Genomic DNA, 15,683 nt, shown 5'->3' with positions numbered 1-15,683 from the left:
ATGGATCCTGAGTCTCCTTTTTAGTTTTTATTCTAAAAATTACACTAGAAATATCCTTCCTGTAGAACTTGTAGCAGCATTTATTTAACATTTCTCAAGGGAAACTCTAAATGGCGAAGAATGAGGCCAGAAGCAAAATGAAATGGGGTCAGGTCTCGTAGTGATAGTCTCATCTCTGGAAGCAAACACTGCACTGTAGATGCTTCTGTTTGATGGGCCACGTCTGACACTTGCCATGTCGAGCATTTTCTAAATAGAGCCACCAGCTTTGGTGACTTTTGAGAGCACACGTGAAGCCTGGCGGACAAGTCTGTGCAGCCCTGTGGGTAAGAGGCAGGGCTGTGGGTGGGTGGGGCTCGCTCTAGTGGTGCGGTCCCCTTTGGGAGCTCCACTGAGCTGCCCACATCTCCGAGGCTCACCCTCCGCATCTGGAACAGAGAGGTGACATTCCTGCCTTTCTTGTCACATCTTAAATGGCTAACCTGTGTGAGACACTTCTAAGGTAAGCCCTCGGGATGGGGTAGTTAGAACAAACAGCTGAGCTTCATTACTTAGACCTGGAAGGGTCCTAACAGCATCCCCTTGGCCCAAGAGACAGAAGAACCGAACTCTGCTGTTTTCTCCTGCCCACGTCTCTTACAACCTTCCTCACTGCCCTCCCCACCTTCCGACATCCCTTCTGTGGCTGCTGCTCACGTGTACCAGCAGGTTCTTAGTTGAGAATAACAGTAAACCAGCTCTGGATATGTTAAACCAAAAAAAAAAAAAAAAAAGGTATTTACTGGAAGGATCTTCATTTGCTCACAGAATCCCTGGAAAGGCAGAACAGAGATCTCAGAGGAGAGGTGAGAAGAAGGCAGGCTGGGCAGCCAGATCCAGGCTCAAAGTCGTGTCACAGAACCATCCCGGCAAGGACATTGCCACTGGGGCCCTGCTACCTCTACTGCCGCTGAGAAACAATTGTTGCTGCTGCCACCACTGCCAGCAAAGAATTCTCCCCATTCCTGTTCTTTTCTTTTGGCCATAAGACTTGCAGGATCTTAGTTCCTAGACCACAGACTGAACCCGGGCCTTCAGCAGTGAGAGCACGGAGTCCTAACCACTGGACTGCCAGGGAATTCCCCCCATTCCTGTACTTTTAAATGTAAACTTTTAATAAAGTACAATATACAGAGAGGAAAGTGGGCAAATCACAAAATGAACACACTGAATAAGCTCTGCCCCGCTGAAGAAATAAAACATGACCAGCCCTCCAGGAGTCCCCCCATGTCCCCTTCTAGTCACTGCTCCCCCAAGGGTAACTGCTGTCTGGACTTCTCACCCCAGAGCTTTCTTTTGCCTGTTACTGTACTTTTTATCAGTGGAATCACACAATACGTCCTCTTGGTGTCTGACTTTTGCTCAATATTATGTTTGTGAGGTTCTTGCAGGTTGTTATGTGCAGTTCTAATGCTTTTATTCTCATTGCTGTATAATAATACATTACCATTGGATAAACCACCAAACAAATATACCACCATTTGTTTATCTGGTCTAGTGTGGACAGATGTGTGTGTTGTTTTCAGTTCTCGGTTATTAGGAAGATGCTGTGGAAGTTCTGGAACATGTACACGTGTGCACATCCCGAGTGGGGAGTTCTGTAGGAGCAGAATTGCTGGATCGTGGGGCATGTGTATGTTTACTGATAACTGATGACATTGAGCACTGCTTTGTACGTTCATAAGCCATTTGGATATCCTCTTTTGGGAAGTGCCTGCTTAAATCTTTTGCCCATTTTTAAATTGGGTTGCTGGCCTCTTTATTACTGATTTTAGGAGTTCTTTGTATTTTCTTGACACAGGTTCTTTGTTGGGTACATTTATTGCGAATAACTCTCCCAATCAGTGGCTTGCATTTTCCGAGTGTATGTTTTGCATCTCTAGATCCAGATTTTAAAAGCTCTGCAAACACACAGGATTTGCCTGGTTGCTAGGGAGCCCAGACAGCAAACATCACACCTTGTTTGCAGTCACAGGATGGCATTCCAAGATGATGTAGCCTCTGGGGAGGTGCCTGGGTCAGGACTCAGCCACGCACAGCAGACATGACTCTGGCTAGTGTGAGCAGAAGGCTGTGCGGCCAGGGACGGGGTCATTTCCCACTCGCTGGAAGGGCTGGAGGAGCAGGCTGGAAGGAGTCAGGAGCAGTCTGGGCCCGCAGACTCTCACCACCTCTGCTGTGATGGGGTGAACCGCTGATACCACTGCAGGGAGCCCTGGAATCGGGGGCTGCCAGAGCACACGCCCTCTGTTGCAGTTCCTGCCACCACGATGGGTGCCTTTCCTCTTGCTCACTTCCACATTTATGTTTTGTGTGAATGCATGTCGTCGCTGGAAACTGATTCCTTGGAATCTTTGATGCAGGTCGTTTTTGGCTGTCTAGCCACTATGGTGTCGGAAGAGGGGAAACCTCCGAGCAGGACGGGCAGCTTTGGGGCAGGGCTGCTCCAGTAAGGAGAGGAGCCGTGCGGGTACCGTGGTGCTGCGTATTCTAGGCGGGAACTGTGTGGAGGGTGAGGTGCAGCCCTGTGGTTGGTGTGCTCAGCTGATGAACAGGCTCAGCTGCATGTGAGGTTCCAGAAGGTCATTCCTCCACCCATCTGTTCAGCCATTGTGTTTAGTGTCCTAGGCTGCTGTGATAAAGCACGAAAAAGTGGATGGCTTAAAACAAAGGAAATGTATAGTCTCATACTTGTGGAGGCTAGAAGTCCAAAGTGAAGGTGTCAGCAGGTCTGTACTCTCTCTGAAGGCCCTGGAGGAGAGTCTATCCCAGGCCTGCCTGGCCTCTGATGTTGGCTGGTGATCCTTGGCATTCCCTGGCTTGTAGATGCATCATGCCCATCTCTGCCTCCCTCCTGTTTCTGTGTCTGTTCCTCTTCTTATAAGGACATCAGTCTTATTGGACTACGGCCCACCCTAATGACCTCATCTTAACTTGATTATATCTTCAAAAACCATATTTCCAAATAAGGCCACATTCACAGGTGCTGGGGGTTAGGACTTCAATAAATCTCCCTGGGGGACACAATTGAGTTCACTTTTATGCCCATCATCAACCCAGGCCTTGGCTGGACCCTCTCCTTTGGCTGCTCCGGATCCCTGGGCTTTCCCAGAGCCACAGCCCCCATGCCGCTGCTCTGGGTTAGCCTGACCCTCCTCCTAGTCTGTGCTTGGGCAGAGTCCCTCACTGTTTGAGACACTGCTCCAGTGTACGCCTTGACCCCTCTAGGACAAGAAAGGGTCATTCTGTTTCTTGAGACCTAACCACCTTTCATTTTGATTTTAAAGCCAACTTTTAATTGACAACTGATATGTATGTAGCATACAATACATTGTATGTGTGTAACAGACACATAGAAAAGTAGGTAAATTACAAGAATGTAACTCAATGAATTTTTATAAAGCGAACACCCCCTTTGTTTTGAATTTATTTCCCTCTGCTTATTAAATAGTACCTTGCAGTTTATGGACCTGCCTCTTTCACAAAGCGGAATGTTCTTTGAGGCCAGAAAATGTGTCTTATTTACCTTTATATCTACCACCTCTCCAGTTTCTAGCACAATTCCTGTATATGGTAACCCATAGGAAGTACTTGCCAAATTAGAATTTAGAAGATCAGAGAGGAATTTACCAAGTGAATCAGAGTCAGCCTGAGCAGGCGTTGAACAGAAGTCTCATACAAGGCTGAGTGCTTTGCTCCAAATTAGTAGCCTTTGTCTTTCTATGTGTCTGAGTTAAAACTTGTTGCCTGTCAATTTTTTTTCTTGCCTGTGGACATTTTTGTGTGTGTGTGAAGGTCCTCCAGAACGCATAGCCCAAGGCAAGGATTAAAGAGTTGACACTTTCCATCGACAGTTGAATGGATAAAGATGTGGCACATATATACAATGGAATATTACTCAGCCATAAAAAGAAATGAAATTGAGTTATTTGTAGTGAGGTGGTTGGACCTAGAGTCTGTCATACAGAGTGAAGTAAGTCAGAAAGAGAAAAACAAATACTGTATGCTAACACATATATATGGAATCTAAAAAAAAAAAAAAGTGGTTCTGAAGAACCTAGGGGCAGGACAGGAATAAGGACGCAGATGTAGAGAATGGACTTGAGGACACGGGGAGGGGGAAGGGTAAGCTGGGACGAAGTGAGAGCGTGGCATGGACATATATACACTACCAAATGTAAAATAGTTAGCTCGTGGGAAGCAGCCGCGTAGCATAGGAAGATCAGCTTGGTGCTTTGTGACCACCTAGAGGGGTGGGATAGGGAGGGTGTGAGGGAGACGAAAGAGGGAGGAGATATGGGGATATATGTATATGTATAGCGGATTCACTTTGTTATAAAGCAGAAACTAACACACCATTGTAAAGCAATTATACTCCAATAAAGATGTTAAAAAAAAAAGAGTTGACACTTTGAGAGATGCAGTCGAAGGGCAGTGAAGCAGAAATGGGGAGTGGGAAGATGGAAGTGACAATGATACAGTGCGTTTCCTTTGCTGGATGTTGCTTCACAGCGAGCAGCAGAGACACAGCGGGCCTGGCGCACATACTCCTCCAGAAGACACACGAGGAGAAAACACACCACTCTGCAGTCCGCAGAGGCGCAAATGGAGGGAGGATGTATCTGCCCCATTCACTCCCATCTCCCGTTTCCCAGTGTCATTTTACGAGAGTCCAGAAGTGGAGGGACAGTTGGGCAAGGAGGAGGCATCGACTGACAGAGGAGGTGGTCGAGGGAATCTGGGGAGGTGCACAAGGTTTGTGTCCAGCACGCTCCACACCTTGCGCTACTCAGGTCCGTGCATGCCTTCATTGGTATCTGCTCTCCCACTGCAATGGGGGGACCACCACCCTCTGAGAGAACAAAGACACGTTGACCCCTTCCCTGGGAGGGGACGTGGCGAGTCTAGTCAGCGACAGGGTCCCCTTCCTGGTGGCCAGCTGGGGTCGCCTGGAAGACTGAAGCAAGAAGGTTGTGAAACAGGCTCCTTCGGTGCTGCTGTGGCTGGTCCTGATGCTGTGATCGACATTCATCCTCTTCTTCCTCCACCACCCCTTCTGAACCCTCTTCACTCTCTGCTAGCACCATGCAGATTTTCAACTGCACAGGGGGTTGGGTGCTTCTAACCCCTGATGTTGTTCAAGGGTCAACTGCATATCATCTTCCCTAAGGAATGTAACCAAAGCAGGAGAGAATCAGAAACAGTAGTTCAAATGAAAGATAAATGTCTTTCTGAGTGTCAAGTCATCTGACTTTGGAACTGGTAGAAGAGTCAAGGAAGTAATAACAGATGATGAACAGCCAGGGAGTGTAAGTGAGCATTAAAGAGCAGCAGAAGTGCCAAATGAGCTCCGGCACTGGCAGGGTTACGTGCTGACCAGTTGCTCTTCCTTTTCCCACATCCTCTGTGGAAAGAGCTTTGGTACGTCGTGGGGGAGGGTGGGGGAAGAGTGGTGTCTGAATTTCCTTTGAGTGTCTAAAGGAGTGAGTTAAGTAGATCCAGTCATGATAGTTGGATCTCACTTTTCAGACACTGGTCACAGTTGGAAATGGCCCACACTTTAGTCACCTCCGCTTCCCCTTACCTTGGTACCATTAGCTCCATGACCTTGTAACCAGCCAAGGGTCAGTCCCTTGTCGCAAGGGGTACTGTGTCAGCCCAGCCATTGCCTTCATCTCCTGGGGCCAGAGGAGAATGGTGGCATCCTCTGCCACTCTCCCCACTGAGAACCGCCCCCCACAAGCCAAGCCCCTACCAATCAATCCCGAGAGGCCTTATTTCCCATCTCCCGTGCCAGCTCCAAGGGTCTGAGATTCCAAGGATGTGCCTTGAGGCTTTTATTCAGTCTAGGACTATTGAGTTTGGGAGCCTCACCCCATCCCTTCTCTTGCATCCCACAGAAATCAGGGTGAAATGGCCCACACCTGCCGCGGCACCATCAACCTGTTCACTGCGCACTTTGACACGGAGGACTCTTGCGGTATCGTGCTGACCAGTGGGGGCAGGACCTACCACCTCAAGGCCGGTTCAGAGGTGGAGCGGCAGCAGTGGATCACCGCCCTGGAGCTGGCCAAGGCCAAGGCTGTCCGCTTGATGAGCAGCCAGTCAGGTAGCGAGTGCTTGGTGCGGTGGGAGTACGTGCAGTGTCGTGGGTCTGGAGAGAGTGGGAACTGAAAGTGTTTGGAGGCCAGTGGTGACCAGGCTAGTTCAGACCAACCTCGGAAGGTCAGGGTGCGTGTTTGCCCTTCCCACTCAGCTCCGTGCGTCCTCAACAGTGGGATGTTAGGTGGTCAGGGTGGCTGGCAGTTCTCGGGATGGAAATGTTGAGGTGGGCAGGGCTGTGTGTGTCTTTCTTTGGACAAGTCTGGTTCCTGGGCTTCAGTAGAACTTTCGGTTGCTGCAGTGAGTCAGTTCCAGAAGCAGAGTCGAGGTGGGAGACCAGGATGGTGCACTTATGCCTCAGGCCAGACTTTTTTCGAGGTCCATTTGGAGATTGAAAACCATTTAGCCGGAGATGCTGTCTTTGCCAAGATGGAGGGTCAGCTCAGAAGTCCTGAGCAAGACATTTTATTTTTTACTTTAATATATTTTTAAAAATATGTATTGTCTTTATAAGATTCATAAACCAATGGTTTCAAAGCATATGCAGTGAAGTCTGCCCTTGACTCTTATCCCCAGCTACCCACCCTGTTCTCCCACCCAGGGGCAACCAGAGCTACCAGTATCTTATGTGTTTACATGTGTATTCAAATAAGTACTTATAGGAAATTCAGTCTCCCACCTTGCTTTTTTTCCATTTGGCAATAGTATATCTTGGAATTTTTTCCTATAAATACATAAAAAGCTTCCTCCTTGTTTTTACAATAGTACAGTACTTCATTGTACGAAAGTACCCTAGTTTATGTAACCTATAGCCTGTTGATGAACATTTAGGTTGTTTTTTTAATTTGCTATGACCTGCCACGCTGCAGTGAGTAACCTTGCATTTCATTTCAGGTGTGTACAAGAATAAATGAAACGTACGTCCCAGGAAGGGGGGTTGCTGGGTTGGTGGGACTGTGCATTTGTAATTCTGAGATACTGTCACTCTGCCTCCCACCTGGGTCGTACCAGTAGATGCCTCTGGCCCTGTGTAAGAATGCTGGCCTCCTTAGAGCCTTGCCTGCCCAGAGCAATAGCAGGTTTCTGATGGGTGAAAACTGGGTCCACACATATGGAGGGGAGGACTGGGAAGCTGTGATCCTTTTGAAGTTATAAGCACAAGGTGTGTGTTTATTATAGACCTGTGTGGGTTTTTTTTAATATAAATTTATTTATTTATTTTAGGCTGTGTTAGGTCTTCATTGCGCGCGGACTTTCTCTAGTTGCGGTGAGCGGGGGCTACTCTTTGTTGCGGTGTGCGGGCTTCTCATTGTGGTGGTTTCTCTCATTGTGGAGCACGGGCTCTAGGAGTGTGGGCTTCAGTAGTTGCGGCACACGGGATCAGTAGTTGTGGCACACGGGCTCTAGAGCACAGGCTCAGTAGTTGTGGTGCATGGGCTTAGTTGCTCCGCAGCATGTGGGATCTTCCCAGACCAGGGCTCGAACCCATATCCCCTGCATTGGCAGGTAGATTCTCAACCACTGTGCCACCAGGGAATCCTAGACCTGTGTGTTTTTTAAAGAGGCAGGGCTCCAGGTGAGAAGGAGTCACAGCCCCTGTTCTCCAGGATTGTCTCCAAGGCTGGTCCGGGAGATGGTGAGTCCTGTGGAAGGAGCTCTAGCACAAAGCAGGCGGAGGGGCTAGTGACATCAGTCATTGTGCCCCATACTCAGTCTCCCTGCATTGGGGTCTCTCCCCCAGCACTAGCTTCTCAGTGCACATGGAAGGTCATTGACTATCAGTCTGACCTTCTCTTTTAGTTTCACCCATTTGGATCATGGGTCCCTCCATGATGACTCTTTTTCTTGGGGTCAGCACTCTGTGGCTTGGGTGTGTCAGCAGTGATGCTGAGCTTGGCCAGGGGTCCCCAGGGTACCACTCCATTTCCCAGTGAAGGAGGGTGTTTGGGGGCATCTGAGATATGGGCTGCATTGAGACCCCCAGCAGGACCTGTGGTCTCAGTTTGGATGCTTATAGCAAATGATGTAGCTGGTGTTGTGGCTGGGGTCGGGACAACCCCATTGGCCAAGTGCAGGGACATTGCTGGTTGTGGAAGAACTAGCTTCCTCTTAGTAGCTTCTAAGTAAAATCAATCAATCAATCAATCATTGCCTCATTTTTAGGAACTTCTTGAAAATAATGTAGCAGGTAGCACCTACTGGATTCATCATTCTGGAACAATTTTCCTGGGACAGCCAGCAGCAGGGGTTTCTTTTGCAGCTGGTACGGAAGTACTGTTAACTCAGCTGACAGTGCTAGGGATTGCTAGCCTGCACTTCCTCTAAGAGAGTCTGGAACCCCTGAGGGAGCAGCCTCAGGCGCACATTCCTTCATTTCATGTCCTTTAGGCATGGTCAGAGGCTGGAGATGCACCACATGTCTTGTGTTCCCAAGAGGTTAGCCTTCTGGGTAAGGTCACAGGACAGACATTCAGGTACAACTCAAAGTAACACATGCTACGTGTCAGTGAGACATGGTAGGATTCCTCTCCTTTTGGTGTCTTGAAGCACAAATAATTTCACTGAAGAGAAGACACAGATGGCAAATAAGCACATGAAAAGGTGTTCATTATCATTAGCTGTTAGAGAAATACAAATTAAGATCACTGTGAGATATCACTACACATTATTAGAACAGCTAAAATAAAAAATAGCGATAATACTAAATGCTGGTGAGGATCCATCATAAGTTACTGGTGGGAATGTAGAATGGTACAGCCACTCTGGAAAACATTTTGGCAGTTTCTTAAAAAACTAAACATGCAATTACTATATGACCCAGGAACTACACCCTTGCATATTTATCCTAGAGAAATGGAAACTTATGTTCACGCAAAAACCTGTACACAAATGTTCATAGCAGCATTATTTTTTAATTAATTAATTAATTATTGTCTGTGTTGGGTCTTCGTTGCTGTGCTCAGGCTTTCTTTAGTTGCGGCGAGCGGGGGCTACTTTTCGTTGCGGTGCGCAGACTTCTCATTGCGGTGGCTTCTCTTGTTGCAGAGCAAGGGCTCTAGGTGCTCAGGCTTCAGTAGTTGTGGCACGTGGGCTCAGTAGTTGTGGCGCATGGGCTTAGTTGCTCCTTGGCATGTGGGATCTTCCTGGACCAGGGATTGAACCTGTGTCCCCTGCACTGGCAGGCAGACTCTTAAGCACTGTGCCACCAGGGAAGTCCCATAGCAGCATTATTTTTAATAGCAAAGTACTGGGAACTTCTCAGATGTCCTTCAGTGGATTGAACAAACCCTGGTACATCCATCGAGTGGAACGCTATTTGGCAGTCACAATGAATGAACTATTGATGTGTACAATAACTTGGATGGATCTCAGAGGCATTATGCTGAGTGAAAGAAGCCATTCTCAAAAAGTTGTATGATTCCATTTATATGACACTCTGGAAAAGGCAGAAACTAGAGATGTAGAGCAGGTCAGTGGTTGCCAAGGGTGAGGGGTGAAGGGAGGGAGTGATACAAAGTTGTAGTAGGAGGAAGTGTTTTGGGGGTGATGGAATTGTTCTGTGTCCTATGGTGAAGCTGTGTCATGAGTCTATACATGCGTTAAAATGCATAGAACTGGCGAATTCCCTGGCAGTCCAGTGGTTTGTACTCGGTGCTTTCACTGCCCTGGCCGGAGTTCAATCCCTGGTCGGAAAACTAAGATCCCACAAGATGAGAAAAAAAAAAAAAAAAGCATAGAACTGTGCAGCAACAAAAAAATTGCTGTGTGTTCATTTGAAAATAAAATGCAGTTTTGACTTCTGTCCCTTCTTGGTTCTCCAGCTTTCCCTCTCCTCATTGGCACACCATCTTGCTGCCAGGCCGGCTTGCAAGCTGAGCCTCCTGCTTACAAACCCTCTTCGTTAGCACCCAGCCCCTTCCCACACCCTGCTTCCTCTTAGGTCTGCTTCCCCTTCAAGGAGAGGCCATTCTGGAAACCCTCTCTGAGCTGGCCCCCTGCCTGGGCTAGATGCTTGCTCTCTGCCACTGGGCTCAGCCCCTCATGCGTATGCACAGTGGTGTGCTGGTTAGTGTGTGCATGAGTTCCCGGAGCCTCAGATTCTCTGTCGGTCAGTCCACCAGAGGCTTTGACTGTGTGCCTCCCAACGTCCTTCCAATTCAAAGATTTCTAAGTCAGTGGGAGCCACCTTTCCTGCGTTCAAACCACGGCTTAGTAACTGTGTGACCCTGGGTGAGGTGCTTGCTGTCTGTTGCCTCTTTCTCTCCTCTGTAAAGCAGGCTTAATCGTAGAACCACCCCTTAGAGGTGCTGTGAGGACTATCTTAGACAGTGCATGAAACGAACTTAGCACATGGCTTGTCAAATGCTCAAGAAAAGTCAGCGGTAGTTATTGATAATAGTCACCTTGGCAGCTTTAAAATAATACAGGTTCCCAGGTCCCCCTGCAGGGATAAATCTGAATGAATGAGAGCATTGGGGATGGGGGGGGGGGCGGGGGGCAGGCACCTGCATTAAAAAAAAGTCTTCCTGGATAGGATTGCCAGATTTAGCAAATAAAAGGTCAGGTCACCAACTTTCATTTGCACTTCAAACATACACAGATGTTTTAGTGTAAATGTGTCCCATGCCATAGTTGGGACATACTTACACTGAAATTTGTTTATTGTAATTCAGTGTAAACGGCGTCCTACATTTCATCTACCTGCATGTAGCCGCATCCTGGGGGACTTTGATGCTCAGCCCACTTGGGTGGGTGTGGTCCAAAGTGGAACTTCTCAGTCAAAAAATAGAGAGTATCCTTTCACTTGACACAGGGGGGAGCAAGAGGGTAGTTTGTTTGCTTTCCTTGCTCCTAAATGAGTGAGTAAGGAAGCACCAGAAGTTCAGCTGGCTTGCGAGCTACCTCTCAGAATCATTTTCATATCTTCAGGTCCGCCTCCCAGTGGGGGCTCCAGGAGGCTGTGAGCAGTGAACCCAGAGCCGGACACCTCTCTCTCTTGGGCCTTACCTCCAGGGGGGCTAATCCAGCTCCTCAGGGGCTCTCTCTCTCTCCTGCCCTGCTCCCCCAGGCTGACCTGCCCCCACCTTGAGGTCATAGCCCTATTCTGATATCACAGCCCAGCACTTGGAATTATCCCAGGCAGCCCAGATTCTGCCCTTAGGGCAACCAAGGCGGCGTTTGAGCAGGGGGTGAGGGGGCCGTTTGTGGCTGGTGGCCCTAGGGGCTGACCCTAAAGACCATCTGGGCACCCTGCCATCCTATTGCTTCAAGATGAAAATCCTCTAAAAGTTAGGACTTGGAAGGCTTTCCTGCTGTCCCTATTGGCCATGGTCCCCCAAGGTAGAAATAAGTCCCTGGGGAGTGGTGGGGGGTAATCTGGCTCTGGATCAGCTCGTGGAAAACCTGCTGCCTTTGTGCCTCAGCAGGCAAGTGGCCTGGAGAAATGGTGGTCTTGCCTTGGTCCACTCAGCACTCTTCCCATTCGAAGGAATGGCTTCCTAAACTGGGGGTTTCTGACTTGTTGGGGAGAACTGTTCCTTAGTGCTCAGAAAATCCCTGCAAGCACTGAGCCATGGCTTCTCCCGTGGTCACCCCCAGAGACTGGGTGGAGACAGGGGTGTGCTTGTCTCAGGACAAAGGGAAAACATAGCCACATTCAAGCTATTAACCCTTGGACCCCTTAGTCCCAAGGAGGAGGAACCCCATCCACTTAGCTGGTCAGAAGGTGTAATGAGGTCTCTTGTAAGCTCATTAAGTTAGTAAAATATTGAGTGGCATGGATTAAACAACACATACAAACCCTGGAAAACTTCTCTCTAACTTTGGTGGGCACAAAGGCTGCTGGGGTGAGTGCATTAAAATTCTTAGGGGAGGACCACCAAGATTCTGATGAGATGATCAGATGGTGCCCATTAAAAATGGTCCCGGGCTTCCCTGGTGGCGCAGTGGTTGAGAGTCCGCCTGCCGATGCAGGGTACGCGGGTTCGTGCTCCGGTCCGGGAAGATCCCACGTGCCGCGGAGCAGCTGGGCCCGTGAGCCATGGCTGCTGAGGCTGCGCGTCTGGAGCCTGTGCTCCGCAACGGGAGAGGCCACAACAGTGAGAGGCCCGCGTACCGCAAAAAAAAAAAAAAAGGTCCCCATTTTTAATATGCATTCCATGCAGCGCTCCTGCTGGCCCCCCATGGATCTCATTTTGAGAAACATGGTCTGCTCAGACTCCTGGATGGCTTGCTGCAGCTGCCTTGCTTCCCCCATTTCCAAATTCTGTGTTTTCCATGGAGTGGGTTTAAAAAATTATTTTTATTGAAATATAGTTGATATTTACAATGTTGTTTTAGTTGGAATGGGGGTTTAATTCTGTTTTACTACCATGTATTTTTTTGGCTGCTTTGGGTCTTCGTTGCTGCACGTGGGCTTTTTCTCTAGTTGCGGCAAGCGGGAGCTACTCTTTGTTACAATGCGTGAGCTTCTCATTGTGGTGGCTTCTCTTGTTGCGGAGCACGGTCTCTAGGCACGTAGGCTTCAGTAGTTGTGTCTCACGGGGTTTAGAGCACAGGCTCAGTAGTTGTGGCACATGGGCTTAGTTGCTCCTTGGCATGTGGGATCTTCCCGGACCAGGGATCGAACCCGTGTCCCCTGCATTAGCAGGCGGATTCTTAACCACTGCGCCACCAAGGAAGTCCCTACAACATATTTTTTTTTAATTCACTGGAACCACAGAGACAAAAGGGATAGTGTGGGGCGTTCACCAGGTGCACTTGTATCCGAATTCTTGTCCCCTTTCTTCTAGGTATAGGTGCAGCCTTTTTCTCCACCTAAGAAGAGGGATTATGTCCGTATTGGGAGTGCTATACCCTTCACTCATCAGAGACTCTCTCTTCATCGTCCTCACCTTGACTGAGAGAGTGGGACAGTGGGTGTGAACTGTTGGTCATTGAAACTGATAGTGGTGAAGGGTGTTGCTGACCAGAGGGGTTGGCTTTTGTTTCTGTGGTGGCCCCGGGATGAACATTTAACGGTACCCCAGGAGGGGAGCCATTGCTCTTTGATGGGTCAGCAGCTCAAGGTGGGAATTCCCTGCTTGCTTTGGCTATGAATTCGGGGCTCCAAGAGCATGAATGCCACACAGCCCTCTGAACAGATAAACAGATCTATGTCTAGTTTGGAGGGGAAGTCGGTTTCTGGTTTTGAGTCCTTTGGATTAGGCAGTGTCCAGCCTTCAGGTGTTCAGGCCTGGAGCCCCTTGTGATCTCAGCACTTCCCTCCAAGCTTCTGGCCCAGGTGGGAGGCATGACGTGTCCTGGCCCTTGGTCCTTGGCTCTCAGGTTGCAGGACAGAGGGGTTGACCTCACCCTACCCCTCCAAAACATGGATGGGTCAGCCTCCCTTCTCCTCAGACTCTCCTCTGCCTTGACTCACACCTGGGCCACCTCATCCAGACCAAGGGAGGAATGAGGGGCAGTTAAGATTTCCCCTCAGCGATGCCAGGACAGGGAGCTGAGCTCACTCCATTCCACGTGCCCACCCTGGTGTCTGGAGAGAGAAAAACCTGTGCCCAATTTGAGAAATGAGGCCTTGAGGATTTTGTCAAAATAGAGGACCAGCCTCTGCATCCCGAGAGCTTGTTGCACACAGGCCAGTGGCTTTTACTTTGCAGCTTCAGCAGCACCTTGTGTGGAGTTGTTGCTCACTAAATGTGTCAGTTGAAAGAGGTCCAGGTAAAATCCTCACGTAGGACAGTTGGACTCAGGGTTGCTGCAGAACCCCAAGGATGGGATTTTTTTAAATCCTTTTGTTGTTATGGAAAATTTATGACATAAACAGAAGCGGACAGAAGTCTCAGGAGCCGGCACATACTTGTCACCAGCTATCAACTCAGTCTTGTTTCTGTGCCTCTACCCTCTTCCCTAATCCTGTGTCATTTTGAATATTCGTCAGTATTTCAGGATGCATCTTTAAAAGATAAGGATTCCTTTTTTAAACATTTAATATTTAGTTCAAGGTACTGTTATCACATCTGCAAAATTAACAGTGCAGTGGACTGAAGTTTGTTTAAAGGAAACTTTACTCTCCCTGGTGACTTCGAGGGTGTGAGGGAACTAGAAAAGGGGGTGCAGTGCCTGAGAAAGGGGGACACACATGTGCTTCCAGTAGAGAAGACTGGGCTTTATTCAGAGTCTGAAGGAACCCAGGGGAAAGTTAGTGTCCCTCAGCTGGGAGAGAATTTTGGCCCTTCCTGAAGAAGCGGGGCTTGGCACAGAGGAGGAGGTCCTGGAAGGCTGGAGACCTCTGATGGCTCGGCCTTGCCAGGGAGCCTGCAGGGTGGGGTGGGGGGGTATGAGTTGGAGTCAATTTTTAAGAGTCCACATTAGCAAAGGCAAGAGCCACCAGAAAGGAACTTAGCAAAAGGATGGTATTTTGTTGTGCAAGAGGTGTTGACAGTTTGGACTTAGATGTGATCCTGTGACCCATACAGATGGCAGAGGCTACCCCTGAGGGACTCGTGTAAATTGGTGCTAGTTGAAGAGGCTCAGGGTAACTGGGTCACCAGCGAGTTCAAATGTATGTGCACAGTTCGAGCAGACTGACGCTCAGTTCTCAGAGAAACTGAGTTGGATTTTTGCAGCAAGGGCAGTGTTTGTTCTGACCTCGCCTCTTCCCACAGGGCCCTCTGCCAGCCATCCCAGAGGTGGCCCCCCTATTTCAGTAGAAAAATAAGCATTCTGAAATGTTTGTATTGGAGGTGGTCTTCATAAGAGGATTAGTAGGTCAGAGTCATTTGACCAAAAACGTAGATAAAAAAGTCACTTGTCTACATTTGGTACATTCTTACCATTAAGATGCTTTAAGCAAGAGGGAGGAGATATGGGGATATATGTATATGTATAGCTGATTCACTTTGTTATAAAGCAGAAACTAACATACCATTGTAAAGGAATTATACTCCAATAAAGATGTTAAAAAAAAATGCTTTAAGCATCATTTTCCTGCCAGGGCAATTACCCTGCTTCCTTTGTAACTATAGCACTTACCTTTGTAATTACCAGATTCAGAAGGCTTATGCTTTGTTGCCATTTAGATGTTAACCTGCTCGAGGATCTGTGGGCATGAGTGCCAAGCCTCTGATGCAGGTGGGGCTGGCAGCTCATTGTGTCACTGGTTCCAAAATACTGCATGTGTCCTGAACCCAAGGTGAGCAGGGCTAGAATATCTTCCTGGGATCCTCCTGCACTTAACTTCGCCAGCTTGAGCTTTGATTTGGAGGTAAACTTTGAAAGGTCAAGGCTAGGTATTCTGGGCTGTGGAACTGGAAGGTGGGGCTCTGTTCCCCTCCCCCCCACAACCCTGCCGCCCTGGGCAGTTGTTGAATCTCATTTGCATGATGGTGTGAAGGGGCATGGCTTAGTAAAAGCAGTGCAAAATTTGGGATCCTGGCTTTGCTTTGAGTCATTGTGTAACTTTTTAAAACAATGTTTTTATTGAAGTATAGTTGATTTACAATGTTGTGTTAGTTTCAGGTGTACAGCAAAGTGATTCAGTT

General features: G+C 48.5%; 1 protein-coding gene across 6 annotated transcripts in view; it reads left to right on the top strand.

Annotated features, from left to right (window-relative positions):
- The window catches only part of OSBP2 (oxysterol binding protein 2), a 163,959-nt gene that overhangs the window by 41,513 nt on the left and 106,763 nt on the right, over positions 1-15,683 (top strand). For 5 of the 6 annotated variants that reach the window (XM_032654493.1, XM_032654492.1, XM_032654495.1 and 2 more), the window contains one exon: positions 5,940-6,148. In XM_032654493.1, the coding sequence (XP_032510384.1) occupies positions 5,953-6,148 (196 nt within the window). In that variant the 5' untranslated portion in view covers positions 5,940-5,952. Of the gene's footprint in view, positions 1-5,939; positions 6,149-15,683 lie in introns of those variants that run through there. The other variant, XM_032654496.1, reaches the window with a different exon arrangement.

The sequence above is a fragment of the Phocoena sinus genome, chromosome 14, assembly GCF_008692025.1.
Source record: "Phocoena sinus isolate mPhoSin1 chromosome 14, mPhoSin1.pri, whole genome shotgun sequence".
Lineage (NCBI taxonomy): Eukaryota > Metazoa > Chordata > Mammalia > Artiodactyla > Phocoenidae > Phocoena > Phocoena sinus.
The sequence above is the reverse complement of the archived record's forward strand: the minus strand, read 5'-3'. Positions and strand labels throughout refer to the sequence as shown.